The sequence below is a fragment of the Panthera uncia genome (genome assembly GCF_023721935.1).
Source record: "Panthera uncia isolate 11264 chromosome A1 unlocalized genomic scaffold, Puncia_PCG_1.0 HiC_scaffold_17, whole genome shotgun sequence".
Lineage (NCBI taxonomy): Eukaryota > Metazoa > Chordata > Mammalia > Carnivora > Felidae > Panthera > Panthera uncia.
In genome coordinates, this window is record NW_026057577.1 from 101,170,028 (window position 1) to 101,192,599 (window position 22,572).

A 22,572-nucleotide genomic window follows, 5' to 3' on the forward strand; every position below is an offset into this window, starting at 1 on the left:
CACATTAGGTCCTGCTGCTTCCCCAAAACGTTTGTCTGCTTTAAAAGGCAATTTGACCTGGTTGTTATTGAAAATGTTTTTCTTCTCTTCTGGAAATTTTTTTTGGAGGAAAAAACAAAAAGGTTAATCCACTAAAGAGCAAGACATAGCTCCAAGGGACTATGTGCCTTTTCCAGTACTTATCTGGTTTGGGGGGAACCTAACTAAAGCACCCTAAAATGTGTGACTAACTCTAGCATTTTATGGAATTATTGCATTGGATGGATATTTTTTATATCCTAAAAAAATGTCTCTGGTCAAATAGGTACGGAGAATGCCAGGGGTAAGTAATATTAAGCAAATTCTTTATTGAGGAATTATCTAAACTTTACTGTGTTAAATGTTTGTGACTACAAGAGGGGCCTGAAATGCACAGTTACTCCCAAATACATTTACTTAGAACCCTTTTCCATGAAGCACATTACAGGATTAGTGTTGCTCAGAATGTAACTTAAGTTTTAATAATAGTTACTTATATACCGATAACAGTAACCACATAAAAATTTAAATACTAATAGAGCGACATGCTAAAATTTTTACAATGAGGTTTTCAATTCAGAAAAGCTTGTGGAGTGCTGTGATAGACACATAAGAGGGCATGAAATTCAAGATAAGATAGTTCCTAAAAAAATTGAAACCATCCATGACTAGAGTGGATTGTCCCAATAACACTAGCCCTTAATCCTCAAACATCAACAATTGGTTGTGATGACCAAGAATTAGCAGTTTAAAGCAACTACTATGTTACAGTTGCTATGTTGGCTACAATGGGAGACAGAAAATAATTACCCTACAACATTTAACAGTCTGATTGGAGAACACAGTTTAAATAAACAACAAGAGAACAATAGGTCTCTTTAATTTCTCACTAGGAAAAAAAAATGGTGGCATTTATAATCCATTTCTTCTAAATGTTCTCATCAGCCCTCACTGTTTAATATCTTGGTATAGGTTCATATTTCTTGCACAGTAAAAATATTTCATCTGAAATGAAATATTTACTTAGTAGATAACAAAATAGACAAGTAGACTGACACTAAAGAGAGAAAAAAACTTTTTTAAATGCCATGTTATGTAATAAGATAATGTCACAATTGTGAGAACACATTCATTTATGATGTGAATGTGTTTAACGTGATAATTTTGCTCCTTAGATCTCATGTAGTACATATTTTTATCAGTATATGACAGTATATCTGTCATTCACATACATAGATTTTTAAATGTATTTGTTTATCTGTCCTGATCAGAAACTTTAACATTTTGTACAATTTTAATTCCTTCAGGTAGATTCCAGTGAAGTTATATTTTGGTTTATTTATAGTCCATCTGAGTTTATGTGGGTTATGTTTTTAATGATAATAATACAATATAATTTAATGACTCAGTTTCTGGAATCCCATGAATAAAATATAAAAGATGAATTTAATTTGCAAGACATTAATGAGAAGTTTCAGTGCATCTCCTCCTGATATCTTTTAAAAGATATCTAATTATTTCTCACTCATTATTGTTATGAAAGCTGTAAAAGTCAGGTCATACATATTTGCATATGTTTTCTTTTATTTTTAATCACTTTGAGACACTGTTAAATATTCCTTCAGAGAAGTTTTTTTTTTTTTTTTTTAAAGAAGAGGAAGAAAAAGAAAAATAAATAAAACTAGGTCTGCTTTCAGTTTATCCTACACAGTATATTGAGCTGGATTTGGAACTTGACCATCCTGGCACAGTCATAAACTGTTGGTCTTTGGTCTTTAGAAATCGGTGATGCAAGAGCATACATTTGCTTTCCATTGGCAGCATTCCATACTCGGTTAACCCAAAATGAAGTCAAGAGGATCGCAGTTTTTAAGACCAGCAGTAACTAAGAAGTATTACAAATATGCTGCTCCATTATGTCAGATTCCAAAATGTTTGACATCAAAATAAACTTCCAATGTTTCATTTTCGATTTACAAACACACCAGAGGGTGTGTCATTGGACACCCAAGTTTCTCATTGTGTAAATGTGTTCAAGTGTTCATAAAATAGAAGCCAGGTGACATGCAACAAAATATGAGTTTTTAATTCATTTAAAATAATTCTTATTTGAAAAGAAACTATTAGCTAACCTTTTTGAGCATTATCTATCAGGTACTGCTCTAAGCATTTTGTAAGTAACAACTCGCTTTTCCTGCATAACAACTCTATGAGGTAGCTTTTATTGTTGTTATTGTTTATTGTTACAATTTACAGATTAAGAAATGAAGAACAGAGAAAGGTTAAGCAATTTGCTGAGCTATTACATAAGGGTAAATACATAATAAAGAACCTTTGGATTTTTCTTAAGGGCTGTGTTATCTTTGGGTGGCTTTTTTTTATTCACTCAGAAGATATTTATCTAATACAACTATGTGCCAGGTACTATATTAGGAGCAAGAAACAGAGGTATAGACATGATGAATACCTCCACAATGCCAAGCATCTGGATAAGCAACCATCACCCAAATCCACACATGTGTTAAATAAATATTTTACTAATTCAACAATATATCCCAAGTGCCTCTCCTCTGCCAGGAATTATCTAGTAAACACATGTCAGATAGCTGGCATTTTGACAAAAATCTATATTTCATGATAATATTTCTACTTATTAAACAACTGTGAGGCATTGCCTATATAATTATTGAAATGCCATAGATATTCCCATGCCTCTGCCCACAGAGAGCTTCTGTGAGAAGATTTGTAGCAGTGGACGAGAGAAGATAAAAACTGAGGAAAGGAAGCTGGAGAACCAGAAACACACTCTTTACTAATTTAGACTTAGTTCTTATTGAAAATGTAGGAGTTGACTTTACTCCCATTCTCGTTTGAAAATGGCAGCATTTGACAATTTTTTTTCCCTAGAAAACGATGGCCTTCTTGTTTCATAAATACCTTCTTTCATGTTTATGTACCACAAATCCAATTTACAGTGTCATGAGCTGAGCTGAAGCTGGAAGGAAGCTCAATCAACTGAGCCAGGTGCCCTCTTTTGTTATTTAACACTGGTTTGGCCAAGATGGGATTGTCATTGATTAAATAATTTCATGACTGAGAGCTGTGTGCAAATAACCAATGAGAAACGGGATTATATTCAAGATGAAGTCCTGGACTATGAGGATTCCCATGGCCATATTAAGAAAGTTGAAATCACAGATAAAAGCACTTGTTGTTTGGGACAGACACCTCAGTTCTTAGGATTAGATAGAGAATATTAATGGGGCAGACTAATGGAGAAAGAGAAGAATATTTTTACTGTGCCTTTCACTTTGTACCTGGACTCCCCTTCTTAAAATTATGAATAATTTGCTTTTAAATCAAAGTTTCATGCAAAGAAAGACATTCTCTAACAAAATAAGTGGCTTTAAATGATATCATGCTAAGAAAAATGTTGGTGGTGTATAATCTATTAAATATCCACAATTTTTTTTAAGTAGGCTCCATGCCCAATGTGGGGCTTGAACTCACCACCATGAGATCAAGAGTCAGATACTCTACCCACTGAGCCAGCCAGGCACCCTGATGATTGTGATTACAATGTACTTTATGATGTTTGCAAGTAAACAGGCCTTTTTGAAAATCATTAGCTATTATCTAAAGGCCTATAGTTATGGAACGAGAAGTTCAAGTTCTCATTGACTCTTTACAAAAATCTGTATTTCTGCATCAGATAAAGATGGTTGCTCTTATGAGTAAAGAAGAATGCAGACTTCTAGAAAAGTTAAGACATTGTCTGAGCTGTGCTATGGTTGATGTAGATTCTCGAATTGAGAGCACTGTAATTCTTTGAAAAATAATCCATTTCTACTCTTGGAAATTTGACTTGCTTTCTTTGGAAGAAATGTGATTTAATGAAAATTATAAGAGCTAAGAATGAAAGGACTGATATTCTAGTCCTGTATAACACTAACTAGTCACATGTCAAAAAGCAAAAAGAACTTAAGTCACATGTCAAAAAGAATTTAAGCAACCTTTTTAACTAGTTTTTTATTTTTGGGTTTATTTTTTATTTTTTGTTTGTGTTTTGTTTTTGTTTGTTTTGTTTTGCTTTTTGCTTTAAATTGGGGAGCAATATCTGACCTGCCTACTTCTTAGACTTGTAAAAATTCAGCTCTCTGGATGCAAAAGTTCTTTTAAGAAATATGATATACAAATACAATTTATGCTCTGCAGGTGGGATATTGGGGTGGGTGTGTTTGTAAAATATTAAGATTTAATGGATTTCATTGCATGCTTCTCTGTATAGTTCTGTTAATAATCTAATAGGTGTTGGGGCGCCTGGGTGGTTCAGTCGGTTAAGCGGCCGACTTCGGCTCGGGTCATGATCTCGCGGTCCGTGAGTTTGAGCCCCGCGTCGGGCTCTGTGCTGACAGCTCAGAGCCTGGAGCCTGTTTTGGATTCTGTGTCTCCCTCTCTCTGACCCTCCCCCATTCATGCTCTGTCTCTCTGTCTCAAAAATAAATAAATAAACGTTAAAAAAAATTTTTAAAAATAATAATAATCTAATAGGTGTTTATTCATTGCAGTTAGACATATGCTTACTCACCCAGATATGTGTGCTTATTCTATTCTGCCTCGTGGATTGAAAGTATCATTATAACAGAGGACTTGTTTTTATTATACAGACTTCTATCCCCAGCAACTGTACACTCATGAGCATAGTAGGTGCTCAAGAAATAATTATTGAGAAAGTGGAAACAAGCCTCCTAAATGCACTGTGCCTTTTATAGTGCACATAATACATTTGTATTTACTTTTAAAACTATTAGAATTACTCCTGTTTGGGGTTATTTGGTCAGGGGTAGCTTTTTGGAATTTAGATATGCTGCAAAATCAAATTTGGAGATCATGTCTATGAATATTTAAAAAATGATGACTCAATTCCTTATAATCTCTTCTGACTTGAAACCCAAATATATTGTAATTCAAAACTTTTATATGGGGGGGGGGGGTTGATAGCATTCAATACTGCACTGATAAGTTAAATGATATTTACTTTCTCTTTCGTTTTCTATTAGAGTACCATCCAGGGTCATGTAATAATGTGATAGTGTTTTAGAAAATGAGTGCAAGTTAGAACTATATGCTACCTCTTACTTGCAAGCTGTTAATTTTGCTAAACCTTGATCGCCTCATGTGGGCCTAATTATACTCCCCTCATGAGACTGTTGTGAAAAGTAAATGTGGTAATATACTTCAGGTGCTTAGCGTGATACCTAACACATAATAGCCTTTAGCTGTGGCTGTTACTAATATAGTTCATCTTGTAAACAAGTACTCTTTGTTTTATTTGTTTTTTATTTTGTGTATCTGTGTGTGTGTGTGTGTGTGTGTGTGCTTCCTTTTACAGATGGATATACCACCGATGACATTGAGTTTTACTGGCGTGGGGATGATAACGCAGTAACAGGAGTGACAAAGATTGAACTTCCACAGTTCTCTATCGTGGATTACAAACTTATCACCAAGAAGGTTGTTTTTTCCACAGGTGTGTATCAGGGAAGAGGGTTAAGGCAAAAGGGGCTTCAGCATATTTTGTCAAAAGCATTCACTTATATCACAACTGGGTCCCAGGAAAAGATGACTGGAAGATTTGGATCTGCTGCAAACCTCCAGTTCCCCATCAAAGGGCCCATTGCTCATTTGGGGTCCATGCAGCTATTTCCCAGAAGGCACCCCCACAAAGCTGAGAGGGTTACCTCTGTGCCTCTCATCTACCAAAGACTGGACTAATTGTCGGAGACAGAATACAGAAAGAGAATGACGTTGGTCAGAGTTGTTTGCCCGAGCTTTATACAACTTACAGAACTGATCCTACTCTTGAAAAATACAGGGAAGAGATGGTTCACTCACGCCTGACCACGATGAAATTCTCTAGAGGCAATAGAATATAATTCCACATTATCCTCAAAGGTTAAGAATTTCTTTATGGAGCCTTACCTCCTGTTTTAGAGCTAAAAGCCCTTCCAGATGTTGAGATTATCCTGATGCTTTCACCATTCTTACTCTTCTAGCATTGAGGTTTTTGGTTGTCAAACTTGGTTTCACCAGCACAGAATTTTAGCAAAAAAGGTTAGGAAAGTAATACTTTGCTGCATAAGGGAAAAAAACATTAAGGGGAAAAACAGTAAACCCACAGGAATATTTCTTTTTTATGTTTTTCTTATTGGAATGAATTCCCCAGGCACAAAAAGAGCTAGTACTGTAACTATACATTTTTAATTACCCTTCTGCCTTTCCCTGCAAACTACTTCAAGTAAGAGTTGTATGACTTCGTAAGAATATAACGTAGCTTTAAAAAACAAACAACAGAAACTTTTCCTAAATTGGAGGTCCCTGAATCCCTGAGACACTAGAAATGAGTTCATATCTAAAATATTCTTACTTTAATATTACAACACTTAACTTGAGCCCAAGAAGGCTAGGCAAGACTTTCTTTCAATTATTAATAATGTCACCCCTAACACACACGATTCATCAATGTGACTTTTTGACATTCTACCATGATGTTCAGTTACATATTTTGTTTGAAGAGTAATTTCCTGGATCATCACAATCAAAGGATTTAGCCTCAGGAATATGATCCTTTAGTTTTATCTCCCCAAAATATTCTTTGGAAACACTGATTCTCCACCTTTGGATGAGTCAGGCACCCCTTTAGAACTTTGAAGGAATCAGTGGAATTAGCAAACATATATAATCCGTACATGTGAAAACCTTCACACAATTTTAGGGAGTTGCTGTATACCTGAAGCTTGCCATTGATCCCAGATGTGCAGTGAATTCTGGGGCTTGTGAAGAGATTTCTAAAATATGATCAGAGTGTACAGCCTTATTTCTTATATAAAAAAATAAAAACAAAACATCTTACAGGATGGTCTTGTTGAGGAACAACTGGGGGGGAACAAAGGGACTGTACCAAACTGTCTTGTTTTCATAGTTGTAGAGAATGAGTATCCTTGATCCAGTGCAGGAGCCTGAGCAGGGAAGAGCTGGAATTCTTTTAATTACTCATGACTATGGGTGTACTCAGCACCAAGTAACTTTTGCTAATTAAAAGACCAGTGTTCCCATACTACTTTTTCAGGAGCAAGTGCCCTTCATCAGGAGCTAAAGTTGAATTTAGGGAAGATTTACAAACTTATTTATGGGCCTTGAAAGAAAAGTATCCTATAAATATTGATTGATAATTATGATATTCTAAAATTGCCTTTCTAGGTTCCTATCCCAGATTGTCCCTCAGCTTTAAGCTTAAGAGAAACATTGGTTACTTTATTCTGCAAACATACATGCCTTCCATCCTGATCACTATCCTCTCCTGGGTCTCCTTCTGGATTAATTATGATGCATCAGCTGCAAGAGTGGCATTAGGTAGGCCATTTTCTAACTGCCTGTGGGGCTTGACTCTGTGTGTGCACACGTGTATGCATGTGTGTGTATGTGCATGCATGTTCATTCATACACTTTTCTTAGCCTGGTATTTGTAATGCATGATAAGACTGGGCTATGCACATTACAAGAATTTGGCTGTGAAACTTTGGGTTATCTGATTCAGCATTAAATCAATTAAATACAAATTAAAACTCTTTCATGTCAAGATTAGCTAACCATATAGCAGTTGGTAATGAAATTAGTCCTGTCAATTTTTTTATTTTTATTGACGCATAGTTTGTGTAGTATCACTTGATAATTTTTCAATTTGCATACTGTGCTTCCTTATCTGGAAAGAGCTCCCTTCCATCTTTTTTTTTTTTTTTTTCCTGAGCAGGAGACAAGGAAGTATATTATGTAACTAACAGATAAACAAAAAGACTTCTAAAGTCTTATTAAGATTTTGGAGTAGCATGGGGCGCCTGGGTGGCGCAGTCGGTTAAGCGTCCGGCTTCAGCCAGGTCACGATCTCGCGGTCCGTGAGTTCGAGCCCCGCGTCAGGCTCTGGGCTGATGGCTCGGAGCCTGGAGCCTGTTTCCGATTCTGTGTCTCCCTCTCTCTCTGCCCCTACCCCGTTCATGCTCTGTCTCTCTCTGTCCCACATGCTCTGTCTCTCTCTGTCCCAAAAATAAATAAAAAACGTTGAAAAAAAAATTAAAAAAAAAAAAAAAAAAAGATTTTGGAGTAGCAGGATAGAGGGCAGAAGACAACAAAGTAAGATGGCTGGGAACTCATCCATAGCATCGTTTATCTTATGCTTGATTTTTTTTCTATATGATGCCAGAGGAAGAGAATATATTATATTTCATGAACATTTTTATGTTACTAACTCCAGATAATAGTAAAGTATGATTATTTTACACAATTTTTATTATTTTGAGTTCTGACTAATCCCTTTAAAATGTTGGACTGTTACCTTCTCCACCATGAGATCTCAATTCAATCATCACTTCCTGAGAGAAGTCATTCATTTTTTTCATTCAACAAGTATTTGTTGAACACCTACTATGTGCCAAACATGCTAGATGCTGGAGATAAAGTAGTTCCCTTCTGGAAGTTTTGTGCTAGCAATAAAAGGACAATAAATTTATTTTACTTATAATGTGAACTAGGTAATACAGTACGTCTATAGAGGGAATAAGCAAGGTGAGGGCAGTTGGGTATGCCAGGAGGAACAGTTTATAATAATCATTGTAAAGTTCATCCAGAAATTATTAATGGAACAAAAACTTCATGAAGATAAAGAGTCACTTAAATGTCTGGATGGGAATATTCTAGCCTATTACAAATACCCTGAGGTAGGAAAGTGCCAAGGATATTAGTGAGGTAGCCAGTGAGGTGAATGCGAGAGTGAGTTCAGGAGTCAAGATGATGTTGGGGACACGGGACTAAAAGATTATGAAGCAGTTCCAGAACCATGATAATGACCTTGCTTTTATTCTGAGTGAAATTTCAGAGCCATCGAGGAAAGAAGTGATATGATTTGATTTCAGATTGAAAGGGATAAATTTGACTGCTGTGTTGAGATTAGATTGTGGTGGTTCAAGGATGGAAGGGAGAAGTAATGACCTCCTGGACTGAGTCCAGTCCTCTGTGATAACTTCTCTTAAAATACAGAGAACTTCCCTTTGTAGACCAACTGTAGTTATAATTTATATTTATTTGGTTTGTGATGTCCTTTTTCTTCATGGTACTGAAAGAAACATTGAAGAAAGGTCCATATATAATTTTGCTTCCATTATATCTGTGATATCTTACACAATGAATGGTGTTCAGTAAATATTTGCTGAATAAAGTAATGAATGGAATTTGTAAATATCTTATTATTCCAAAGTGAAAATCTACTGTTAATTTTATAATTTTATGTCATTACAGGAAAAATAAATAATTCACTTTTTAAAAGAAATTTGTAAAACATCTTTTGATAGAGTAATTTATTACTTGGTCAGAGATATCTTAAAATGAGATTGAGATGAATAGCAAAATTAGCATTGTCAGTTTTATAATATACATGTACAGGGTAATCTGCAGTTGAAATAATGAAATGAAAAGTGAAACTGGGAAATGTTTTAAATGACTGATATTATAGAGAAAATACGAAAACTCTAAGACACCTAGACCTAAAGCAAGAACAGTTTTTCTGGCCATGCTCAGAATCAGATGCACAGATTTATTTTTTCTGAAGTTGTTTTATGAGCATGTAGAAAAACAAGACAAAAATTATGATCTTTATAGAGAGATAAAATTAAATCAGAAGACTTACATTCCCAAAATATCATAGAAATGAAACTTTTGGGATGTGTTATTGGGTAGTGGTTAAGGACACAGCTTTCTGAGTCAGAGAGACGGCCATTCAAATGTTGATTAAACAACTTCTCATCTGTGTGATCTTGATCTCTGGGCTGTTTTCACATCACTATTTTGCTACAAATGTGGACCTTATCACACTCAGGACTCTGGACTCCCAGTGCTTTTGTCCGGCATATGTTTTTTATCCCTCCAATTATAGAGGGAAACTACTCTTCACTGTTGAAGATGACCACTCAGTGAGATGAACAATTATAACCTGAGCCAGTATGCCATTTCCCATAAAGAATCTCATAATGCTTCCAGGTTACTTATCTGTGCATTACATGCCTCGTTGACCAATCCAGAAACATGAGGGCTAGATACCTGCTCCTCTGCTACCCGTCATCTCCAGCTTCCAAATTTTTATAATCATTTGCCCATACCATCCGTATAATGCAGTCACTGATTTCAATACTATTTTGATTATTTTGATTCATTTCCTCTTTATCACTTAGATTATTCTGAAAAACTATTAGCTGGTATTCCATTTTCCTGTCTTGTATCTTTTCCCTCTGTCCTTCACACTACTACAAGAATGATTGTCCTAAACACAATTTGTCCCTATGTCTCCCTGCTTGAAGCTGGTCAGTGGCCCCACCTTACCTTCATTTTAAGTTCAGACTCCCCATTAGGGCCTGTATATACAGCTCTGCATTATGCAGTCTTACTTAATTTTCACTCTCCTCACCATGCTTACTGTCATATCCTATAATGTATCCACATTGACTTTCTTGAGATGCTTTTGATGGACTGTGTACTTTCAACCCCCCCTCAAAGCACTCTTTATAAAAGCTCTCTCTACCTTCACTTTTGACCTCCAGTCCTTTGTTACTTGGGTATCTCCCACTCATCCTTCAGTACTCAGCTCCACAGTCTCCATTTCCTGACCTCTCTCCTGCTGCATCACAAGGCTCAACCAGAGTCTTCTCCGTATCCTTGATGCTCACCCTACACACGTGTCTACCATGACATTTAATTTACATCTCTAGCCTACCACTAGATATATAACTATAAATATATAAATATAAATAAAGGAAATGCTTCAAAATGATTAATGTTACTATGAATTAATGATTTAAATGTGTCTCCAGGGCCTATCACAGGGCAGGTATGTACCATTAAGCTATTTTGTGGCATGTATGAATGAGTAAAAGAGCACAATTAGCCTTTCCAAATATGATGAAATCAGCAAGGAAACAGGAACATTACTAATCTAACTCTTGTCATTTTTTTCAGGAATTACAACTGTCCTTACAATGACTACGATCAATACCCACTTGCGGGAGACTCTCCCTAAAATCCCCTATGTGAAGGCCATTGACATGTACCTGATGGGGTGCTTTGTCTTTGTTTTCATGGCCCTTCTGGAATATGCTTTGGTCAACTACATCTTTTTTGGGAGGGGACCCCAACGCCAAAAGAAAGCAGCTGAGAAAGCTGCTAGTGCCAACAATGAGAAGATGCGCCTGGATGTCAACAAGGTAAATTCAGAGGGCAAGCCCTCCTTGATTCTTAAACTCGTAGAAGAATGCCAGCAATATAGGCTAATGGCCTTGTTTAACAAATGAGGAAACCAAGGCCCAGGGAAGAGAATGGGTAATTTTTCCAAAATCACAATGTTAATTAGTGATGGAGGCACAATTATGGCCAAAACTTATGTTACATTTGGATGCCCTTTACCTTAACACTAGGGTTGCCCAAACCATAGTCATCGGAGAACTACCTTTGTGAATTTTTTCATATATGAGTATAATATGTACTATTTTATACCTTATGTGCATTTACTCACTTTAAGTTTTTTAAAAAGTAAATTTTGTATCACTTAAATCAGTATTACTTGCCGGAAGATAATCTTAAGTAATAAACATAAAACTATTGAAATGAATTCTAGGCTACACTAGATGAAGACTCTGGGCCTGAGCCTGTTCTCTTTGATTTAAAAGGGAGATAGACAAGTGCAGAGATATATTAAAGATCCACCAGCAATAAATGAAGGCTTTCTCTTTGAAGTCATCAGAAGGATAAAAAGAGAAGTGGAGGGTAAAAAAAAAATAATTTTCTCCTTAAGTGACAGATAATTACTTAATGCCTTGCACATGTACCACTTAAAGTCACTGAAGCATGTGACTGTAAGAGACCACCATCTTGCTTGTTACACATAATCAAAGAACAATTTCCATGTGGTTGTAAATGCTATTTAATCTATAAGGCAATGATTCTCAACCTTGGGTGCCCAATCGAATGACTGGGAGAGCATTAACAAATACTGAAGCCTGGATTCCTTTCCCAGAAATTCTTATTTGAATGTGCTGGAGTATGCCTGGGTATCATAATTTTTAAAATATTCTTCAAACGTTTTGCTAATTTGCAGCCAAGATTTAGAATCTTCATTTAGAGGTTTTTGACAGCAGTCCCAATGGATCCAACCCTCTTCACTACCCAAATGTTACTTCACCTGGCTTCCTCTATCAAACTTTTTTTTTTTTTAATTTTTTTTAACATTTATTTATTTTTGAGACAGAGAGAGACAGAGCATGAACGGGGGAGGGGCAGAGAGAGAGGGAGACACAGAATCGGAAGCAGGCTCCAGGCTCTGAGCCATCAGCCCAGAGCCCAATGCGGGGCTTGAACTCACGGACCACGAGATCATGACCTGAGCTGAAGTCGGCCGCTTAACCGACTGAGCCACCCCGGCGCCCCATTTCGCCACTTATTTTTAGCCACACAGGTATAAGAGCAAAAGGGCTAATTCCTCCTGGTACCCACCATGTGTGGACTCAGTCATGTCAGACTATGAAGAGAAGGCTAGTGAAGGAGTTGCTAGACTGGTGATAGATACGGTCGCTGTTTCCTTCATGGGAAGGGAGTTCCAGTAACCTGACATCTCTGACCTCTTTCTACTTCTCATTCACTGATTTCCATCAGTGGAGAATTACTGAATCCGATGATCCATACTGAAGGAGAAATGGGCCATACGTAACCTAGTCATTTTTGTCAACATAACTCCTGCAAGATATTTCAGTCCTTATTACACACAGCATACCCTTTTTCCTTCTGTGTCCTGCTAAAATTTCTCTGCTTAGCCCTTCACATGGGATGCATGCAGTTTCACATCACATCTCATGGCGAGGTGGGTGAACCTAGCAGCTTCTCAATTTTAGTATTAACAAGTCCACTGCTTTCTGGCAATGTTTAATATACCACACTGGGTGGATTAAAAGCCAAAATTTATTTTCTCACAGTTCTGGAGGCTAGAAGTCAGGGTATCAGAAGGTTTGATTTTTCCTGAGCCCTCTCTCCTTGGCTTGTAGATGGCCACCTTGTCACCATGCCTTCACATGGCCTTTTCTCTGTGTATGCATATCCTTGGTATATCTTCCTCTTTTTTTTTTTTTTTTATTTTTTAATATATGAAATTTACTGTCAAATTGGTTTCCATACAACACCCAGTGCTCATCCCAAAAGGTGCCCTCCTCAATACCCATCACCCACCCTGCCCTCCCTCCCACCCCCCATCAACCCTCAGTTTGTTCTCAGTTTTTAACAGTCTCTTATGCTTTGGCTCTCTCCCACTCTAACCTCTTTTTTTTTTTTTTTCTTATTTCCTTCCCCTCCCCCATGGGTTTCTGTTATGTTTCTCAGGATCCACATAAGAGTGAAACCATATGGTATCTGTCTTTCTCTGTATGGCTTATTTCACTTAGCATCACACTCTCCAGTTCCATCCATGTTGCTACAAAAGGCCATATTTCATTTTTTCTCATTGCCACGTAGTATTCCATTGTGTATATAAACCACAATTTCTTTATCCATTCATCAGTTGATGGACATTTAGGCTTTTTCCATAATTTGGCTATTGTTGAGAGTGCCGCTATAAACATTGGGGTACAGGTGCCCCTATGCATCAGTACTCCTGTATCCCTTGGATAAATTCCTAGCAGTGCTATTGCTGGGTCATAGGGTAGGTCTATTTTTAATTTTCTGAGGAACCTCCACACTGCTTTCCAGAGCGGCTGCACCAATTTGCATTCCCACCAACAGTGCAAGAGGGTTCCTGTTTCTCCACATCCTCTCCAGCATCTATAGTCTCCTGATTTCTTCATTTTGGCCACTCTGACTGGCGTGAGGTGATATCTGAGTGTGGTTTTGATTTGTATTTGCCTGATAATATCAGGAGCGACGTTGAACATCTTTTCATGTGCCTGTTGGCCATCCGGATGTCTTCTTTAGAGAAGTGTCTATTCATGTTTTCTGCCCATTTCTTCACTGGGTTATTTGTTTTTCGGGTGTGGAGTTTGATGAGCTCTTTATAGATTTTGGATACTAGCCCTTTGTCCGATGTGTCATTTGCAAATATCTTTTCCCATTCCGTTGGTTGCCTTTTAGTTTTGTTGGTTGTTTCCTTTGCTGTGCAGAAGCTTTTTATCTTCATAAGGTCCCAGTAATTCACTTTTGCTTTTAATTCCCTTGCCTTTGGGGATGTGCCAAGTAAGAGATTGCTACGGCTGAGGTCAGAGAGGTCTTTTCCTGCTTTCTCCTCTAAGGTTTTGATGGTTTCCTGTCTCACATTCAGGTCCTTTATCCATTTTGAGTTTATTTTTGTGAATGGTGTGAGAAAGTGGTCTAGTTTCAACCTTCTGCATGTTGCTGTCCAGTTCTCCCAGCACCATTTGTTAAAGAGACTGTCTTTTTTCCATTGGATGTTCTTTCCTGCTTTGTCAAAGATGAGTTGGCCGTACATTTGTGGGTCTAGTTCTGGGGTTTCTATTCTATTCCATTGGTCTATGTGTCTGTTTTTATGCCAATACCATGCTGACTTGATGATGACAGCTTTGTAGTAGAGGCTAAAGTCTGGGATTGTGATGCCTCCTGCTTTGGTCTTCTTCTTCAAAATTACTTTGGCTATTCGGGGCCTTTTGTGGTTCCATATGAATTTTAGGATTGCTTGTTCTAGTTTCGAGAAGAATGCTGGTGCAATTTTGATTGGGATTGCATTGAATGTGTAGATAGCTTTGGGTAGTATTGACATTTTGACAATATTTATTCTTCCAATCCATGAGCAGGGAATGTCTTTCCATTTCTTTATATCTTCTTCAATTACCTGCATAAGCTTTCTATAGTTTTCAGCATACAGATCTTTTACGTCTTTGGTTAGATTTATTCCTAGGTATTTTATGCTTCTTGGTGCAATTGTGAATGGGATCAGTTTCTTCATTTGTCTTTGTGTTGCTTCATTGTTAGTGTATAAGAATGCAACTGATTTCTGCACATTGATTTTGTATCCTGCAACTTTGCTGAATTCATGTATCAGTTCTAGCAGACTTTTGGTGGAGTCTATCGGATTTTCCATGTATAATATCATGTCATCTGCAAAAAGCGAAAGCTTGACTTCGTCTTTGCCAATTTTGATGCCTTTGATTTCCTTTTGTTGTCTGATTGCTGATGCTAGAACTTCCAGCACTATATTAAACAACAGCGGTGACAGTGGGCATCCCTGTCGTGTTCCTGATCTCAGGGAAAAAGCTCTCAGTTTTTCCCCGTTGAGGATGATGTTAGCTGTGGGCTTTTCATAAATGGCCTTTATGATCTTTAAGTATGTTCCTTCTATCCCGACTTTCTCAAGGGTTTTTATTAAGAAAGGGTGCTGGATTTTGTCAAAGGCCTTTTCTGCATCGATTGACAGGATCATATGGTTCTTCTCTTTTTTTTTTGTTAATGTGATGTATCACGTTGATCGATTTGCGAATGTTGAACCAGCCCTGCATCCCAGGAATGAATCCCACTTGATCATGGTGAATAATTCTTTTTATATGCTGTTGAATTCGATTTGCTAGTATCTTATTAAGAATTTTTGCATCCATATTCATCAGGGATATTGGCCTGTAGTTCTCTTTTTTTACTGGGTCTCTGTCTGGTTTAGGAATCAAAGTAATACTGGCTTCATAGAATGAGTCTGGAAGTTTTCCTTCCCTTTCTATTTCTTGGAATAGCTTGAGAAGGATAGGTATTATCTCTGCTTTAAATGTCTGGTAGAACTCCCCTGGGAAGCCATCTGGTCCTGGACTCTTATTTGTTGGGAGATTTTTGATAACTGATTCAATTTCTTCGCTGGTTATGGGTCTGTTCAAGCTTTCTATTTCCTCCTGATTGAGTTTTGGAAGAGTGTGGGTGTTTAGAAATTTGTCCATTTCTTCCAGGTTGTCCAATTTGCTGGCATATAATTTTTCATAGTATTCCCTGATAATTGTTTGTATCTCTGAGGGATTGGTTGTAATCATTCCATTTTCATTCATGATTTTATCTCTTTGGGTCATCTCCCTTTTCTTTTTGAGAAGCCTGGCTAGAGGTTTGTCAATTTTGTTTATTTTTTCAAAAAACCAACTCTTGGTTTCGTTGATCTGCTCTACCGTTTTTTTAGATTCTATATTGTTTATTTCTGCTCTGATCTTTATTATTTCTCTTCTTCTGCTGGGTTTAGGCTGCCTTTGCTGTTCTGCTTCTATTTCCTTTAGGTGTGCTGTTAGATTTTGTATTTGGGATTTTTCTTGTTTCTTGAGATAGGCCTGGATTGCAATGTATTTTCCTCTCAGGACTGCCTTCGCTGCATCCCAAAGCGTTTGGATTGTTGTATTTTCATTTTCGTTTGTTTCCATGTATATTTTAATTTCTTCTCTAATTGCCTGGTTGACCCACTCATTCGTTAGTAGGGTGTTCTTTAACCTCCATGCTTTTGGAGGTTTTCCAGACTTTTTCCTGTGGTTGATTTCAAGCTTCATAGCATTGTGGTCTGAAAGTATGCATGGTATAATTTCAATTCTTGTAAACTTATGAAGGGCTGTTTTGTGACCCAGTATATGATCTATCTTGGAGAATGTTCCATGTGCACTCGAGAAGAAAGTATATTCTGTTGCTTTGGGATGCAGAGTTCTAAATATATCTGTCAAGTCCATCTGATCCAATGTATCATTCAGGGCCCTTGTTTCTTTATTGACTGTGTGTCTAGATGATCTATCTATTTCTGTAAGTGGGGTGTTAAAGTCCCCTGCAATGACCACATTCTTATCAATAAGGTTGCTTATGTTTATGAGTAATTGTTTTATATATCTGGGGGCTCAGGTATTTGGCGCATAGACATTTTTAATAGTTAGCTCTTCCTGGTGGATAGACCCTGTGATTATTATATAATGCCCTTCTTCATCTCTTGTTACAGCCTTTAATTTAAAGTCTAGTTTGTCTGATATAAGTATGGCTACTCCAGCTTTCTTTTGGCTTCCAGGAGCATGATAAATAGTTCTCCATCCCCTCACTCTCAATCTAAAGGTGTCCTCCGATCTAAAATGAGTCTCTTGTAGACAGCAAATAGATGGGTCTTGTTTTTTTATCCATTCTGATACCCTATGTCTTTTAGTTGGCGCATTTAATCCATTTACATTCAGTGTTATTATAGAAAGATATGGGTTTAGAGTCATTGTGATGTCTGTATGTTTTATGCTTGTAGTGATGTCTCTGGTACTTTGTCTCACAGGATCCCCCTTAGGATCTCTTGTAGGGCTGGTTTCGTGGTGACAAATTCCTTCAGTTTTTGTTTGTTTGGGAAGACCTTTATCTCTCCTTCTATTCTAAATGACAGACTTGCTGGATAAAGGATTCTCGGCTGCATATTTTTTCTGTTTAGCACACTGTAGATATCGTGCCAAGCCTTTCTGGCCTGCCAAGTTTCAAAGGAGAGATCAGTCACGAGTCTTATAGGTCTCCCTTTATATGTGAGGGCACGTTTATCCCTTGCTGCTTTCAGAATTTTCTCTTTATCCTTGTATTTTGCCAGTTTCACTATGATATGTCGTGCAGAAGATCGATTCAAGTTACGTCTGAAGGGAGTTCTCTGTGCCTCTTGGATTTCAATGCCTTTTTCCTTCCCCAGTTCAGGGAAGTTCTCAGCTATAATTTGTTCAAGTACCCCTTCAGCACCTTTCCCTCTCTCTTCCTCCTCTGGGATACCAATTATGCGTATATTATTTTTTTTTAGTGTATCACTTAGTTCTCTAATTTTCCCCTCATACTCCTGGATTTTTTTATCTCTCTTTCTTTCAGCTTCCTCTTTCTCCATAACTTTATCTTCTAGTTCACCTATTCTCTCCTCTGCCTCTTCAAGCCGAGCCATCGTGGATTCCATTTTGTTTTGCATTTCGTTTAAAGCGTTTTTCAACTCCTCGTGACTGTTCCTTAGTCCCTCGATCTTTGTGGCAAGAGATTCTCTGCTGTCCTGTATACTGTTTTCAAGCCCAGCGATTAATTTTATGACTATTATTCTAAATTCACTTTCTGTTATATTATTTAAATCCTTTTTGATCAGTTCATTAGCTGTTGTTATTTCCTGGAGATTCTTCTGAGGGGAATTCTTCCGTTTGGTCATTTTGGAGAGTCCCTTGCGTGGTGAGGACCTGCAGTGCACTTCCCCTGTGCTGTGGTGTATAACTGGAGTTAGTGGGCGGGGCCGCAGTCCGACCCCCACTGCTGGGGCCACAGTCAGACTGGTGTGTGCCTTCTCTTCCCCTCTCCTAGAGGCGGGATTCACTGTGGGGTGGCGTGTCCCGTCTGGGCTACTTGCACACTGCCAGGCTTGTGTTGCTGGGGATCTGGCGTATTAGCTGGGGTGGGTAGGCAAGGTGCACGGGGGGGTGGAGGGGCAGGCTTAGCTCGCTTCTCCTTAGGTGATCCACTCCAGGAGGAGCCCTGTGGCAGCGGGAGGGAGTCAGATCCGCTGCCGGAGGTTTGGCTCCGCAGAAGCACAGAGTTGGGTGTTTGCGCGGAGCGAGCAAGTTCCCTGGCAGGAACTGGTTCCCTTTGGGATTTTGGCTGGGGGATGGGCGGGGGAGATGGCGCTGGCGCCTTTGTTCCCCGCCAAGCTGAGCTCTGCCGTCCGGGGGCTCAGCAGCTCTCCCTCCCTTTGTCCTCCAGCCTTCCCGCTTTCCGAGCAGAGCTGTTAACTTATGACCTCCCAGACGCTAAGTCGCGCTTGCTGTCGGAACACAGTCTGTCCGGCCCCTCCGCTTTTGCCAGCCAGACTCGGGGGCTCTGCTTGGCCGGCGAGCCGCCCCTCCGCCCCGGCTCCCTCCCGCCAGTCCGTGGAGCGCGCACCGCCTCGCCGCCCTTCCTACCCTCTTCCGTGGGCCTCTAGTCTGCGCTTGACTCCGGAGACTCCCTTCTGCTAATCCTCTGGCGGTTTTCTGGGTTCTTTAGGCAGGTGTAGGTGGAATCTAAGTGATCGGCAGGACGCGTTGTGAGCCCCGCGTCCTCCTACGCCGCCATCTTCCGGAACCCTCTCAAACTTTCTGCATTAAACAGAATATTTATATATGTATTTTCCCATAGCCCAAATTTAAATCCTTCAATATAGACCAAAAAACAAGGCCTTATTTTAATATCTGCCATAAACAGTGTTTATAAAGTAGTGCATAGTGTTGAATTTAATAAATAGCTCATAGTAATGAAACTAGGAAAACAGTAATACTTTTAAACTATCTGGTATTATTAACCAGATCAATCATTATTTAATTGACACTTTAATATTTCTGACTTCAATTGAATTCCAAGGATAGCACATCACAAATAATCTCTACAGTTAAGTTTTATTTGGAGCAAACCCAATGAAAGCTTTAACTCACTAATGTTTTCAAATATCCATAGGTCTCTTTCTCTCTCTCTCTCTCGCTCTCGCTCTCACTCTCTCTGTCTCTTTTGGACTATTCTCTAATCAAAGGCACTTCTTTGCCGGGAGTTGATATTTGTAAAGATGCAAATTTTAAGTATGGCCCTTGATGGCTAATGACCCATGGGTCTAGAAAATTGTCAATTTCTTTACAGTGCCTGATGTTTCACTTATTAGAATCTGTCAATAGGTTCTCTCTCAGGCTGTGAAAGAAAAGAATGCTTTTAAAAACCATTTTATGATTTTTATGATATAGTAGCTTCAGTTAAATAAAAAAGTTAATAAATAACACTATCTCATAGGACTGCAATTTGAACTGAATCTAAATCAATTGCCCTAATGAAAAGCTGACCTAATAAGATAACATCTGATCCTTTTTACTTTCATCTACCCTATTTTTTTTCATGCCAGTTTGCATTTAAATGATGAATTTAAGAGCCAGAGAGTGGCAGTTTTATAGCAAACTGAACCTGGAGAGCTTCAGAGAGTTTTAAGTTCAATGTACTGAGCTGGAGGTAGAAAATGGCTCACTGAGCGAGTACCCCACAGTGGTTGAAGTTGGACCCACAATTCAGAGCATAGAATATCAGAGAACAAAAATGATATCAGAGTTCTTTGAGTACAGTGGTTCTTTTTTTAAATTTTTTTATGTTTATTAATTTTGAGAGAGAGAGACAGACAGAGCATGAGTGGGGTAGGGGCAGAGAGAGAGGGAAATACAGAATCTGAAGCAAGCTTCAGGCTCTGAGCAGTCAGCATAGATCCCAATGCAGAGCTCGAATCCACAAACCATAAGATCATGACCTGAACCAAAGTTGGATGCTTAACTGACTGAGCCACCCAGGTGCCCTTAGTGCAATGGTTCTTAAAACTCAGGCAGTTTTTCCCCCAGAGGATCTTTGGCAATGTCTGTAGATATTTTTTGGATTGTCAAAACCGGGAGGTGGGGATTAGCACTGGTATCTAGTGAATAGAGGCCAAGAATGCTGGCAAACATCTTTCTGCTCAGTGAACAGCCTCCTCCTAACAGAGAACTATCTAGTCCCAAATGTCGATATTGCTGAGCTTAAAAACCCTAGTCTAATCCAATCCTCTAGTTTCAAACACAAGAAACTGAAGCCCAGTAAAAATATAAGATGCTTGTTCTATTCTTACAGTTCTTTAAAAAAAATTTTTTTAATGTTTGTTTATTTTTGAGACAGAGAGAGAGAGAAAGAGAGCGAGGGGGGGAGAAGTAGAGAGAAATAGAGACACAGAATCTGAAGCAGGGTCCAGGCTCTGAGCTGTCAGCACAGAGTCCAGTGTGGGGCTCAAACTCACAAACCGTGAGATCACGACCTGAGCCAAAGACAGACACTTTACTGACTGAGCCACCTAAGTGCTCTGTGTTCTTATAGCTCTTAAACACAAGTGGTTTCTCCACCTTCTTTAATCAAAATGTGTAATATCAAGACATCATAAGTTCTAATTTACCATGACAGTTCTAAACCTGATTTTGGAGTCAGTTTCAGTATTTACTGTCTATTTACAGTTGTGTGACAACAGGTAATAAATAAGCAAGAAACTGGCCCTTCAGTTTCTTCATCTATAAAATGGGGTTAATTCTTCTCTGATAGGCTATTATGAAGATTATTTGTGATAATGTAAAGAGAGGATGGATAACATAGTCCTTAATACATGTTAAACACTCAGTAAGTGGTAAATACTAATAAAATATTAAAATATTATAAGTGATAGGAATTATTACTCTTTAAAGTAAATTTATAGCTTCCAGTTGTATCACCAATGCTTGTTCATGTATTTTACACTGTAAATACAGAGCATATAGGGTCCAATCCCATTCCTAAAAGATGATACTATCTATAGAGTTTAAGTCAATGCAAGGAAATCATTTTTCAACAGGTATTAGCTGTAAAATCTATGGCAAACCAACTACAAACTTTATCATTTATCAGGCCTGAATACCTAGAGGCATCTTGATTTGATTAAAACAAAAAAAGTGACCATCCTACATTTCAGACTCCCGTGGTTTTTTTTTCAACCTAACATGAAAGGTTGGAGGAGATCTACATAGGGCTCTGATTGCACATCACTTTCTTTTGTGTTGGCATCATGAATAATGCCACTCTATTTCTTATCAAGAATGTCCATTCTTTTCAACTGTAATTTTACTTTTTTTATTTTTTTTCATTTCTTTCTTTCTTTTTTTTCCCAAAGCTGGGGAACATATAATCAACTAAGTATTGTTGGATGCTCTGGAAAAATCAGTCACCAGGAGAGGGATTGACCTTTTCAGCTTCCATTGAAGGTTTCCTAGAGAAAGAAGCAGCATGGCAGATCATCTAAAGTGAATTTTAAATTGTGCTCTGTCCTGAGGTCAGGGAGGGATGAAAATGGGAAGCCTAGGCAGGTGGGAGCCCACCGTTACCTCAATGACATATGTCCACATTTTTCCACTCTCTTCTCTGTATTGGTTTCCTGCAGTTTTTAATTTAATAAGAGTATATACAGCTCTTAGAACAATTCTTTCCTGCCATTTAATTCATTTAATTGATGTAAAAACTAAGGCTCTTAAGGAGAGTAAAATATCCAAGGTTGCATAACAAAGCTAACACAATTTCTGAGACTTGATCTCATCTGGATTTTCCAGTTTGTATCTAGTGTACATTCTGCTATGCTAACAATTACAAAAAATATTTAACAGTTCATTCTACATTATTCCATATATTCAATTCAGTTGACTTCACTGGGGGAGGTGGGGGGGAAACACCTGTTTGCACATGAGAGTTCATAGTCCACAAGTACTATCATGGACATTGTCTCCATGTAACAATTTAAGTTGTAAAATACAAAGAATTTTAAATAAACCTCAGACCAGCAAGAGGGTTACTGAATATGTTTCCCAAGTGTCTTATGGAGTTTTTAATTTAAAAAAAAAAAATAAAAAAAAAAAAAAAATAAGAAAACAGGTGTTTCCCCCCCACCTCCCCCAGTGAAGTCAAAAAATAAATTGTTAGGTTTGG

General features: G+C 38.1%; 1 protein-coding gene and 2 long non-coding RNA genes across 4 annotated transcripts in view; 2 read left to right on the top strand and 1 right to left on the bottom strand.

The window, feature by feature from the left end:
• Positions 1-22,572, top strand: part of LOC125934465 (uncharacterized) — a 362,030-nt gene that overhangs the window by 252,747 nt on the left and 86,711 nt on the right. The window lies entirely within an intron of this gene.
• Positions 1-22,572, top strand: part of GABRB2 (gamma-aminobutyric acid type A receptor subunit beta2) — a 241,516-nt gene that overhangs the window by 183,785 nt on the left and 35,159 nt on the right. The window contains exons 6-8 of the mRNA XM_049647833.1: positions 5,411-5,548; positions 7,279-7,431; positions 11,077-11,321. Of these exons, the coding sequence (XP_049503790.1) occupies positions 5,411-5,548; positions 7,279-7,431; positions 11,077-11,321 (536 nt within the window). The remainder of the gene's footprint in view (positions 1-5,410; positions 5,549-7,278; positions 7,432-11,076; positions 11,322-22,572) is intronic.
• LOC125934464 (uncharacterized) overlaps positions 1-22,572 on the bottom strand; it is a 168,451-nt gene that overhangs the window by 107,083 nt on the left and 38,796 nt on the right. The gene's annotated exons all lie outside the window — the stretch shown is intronic.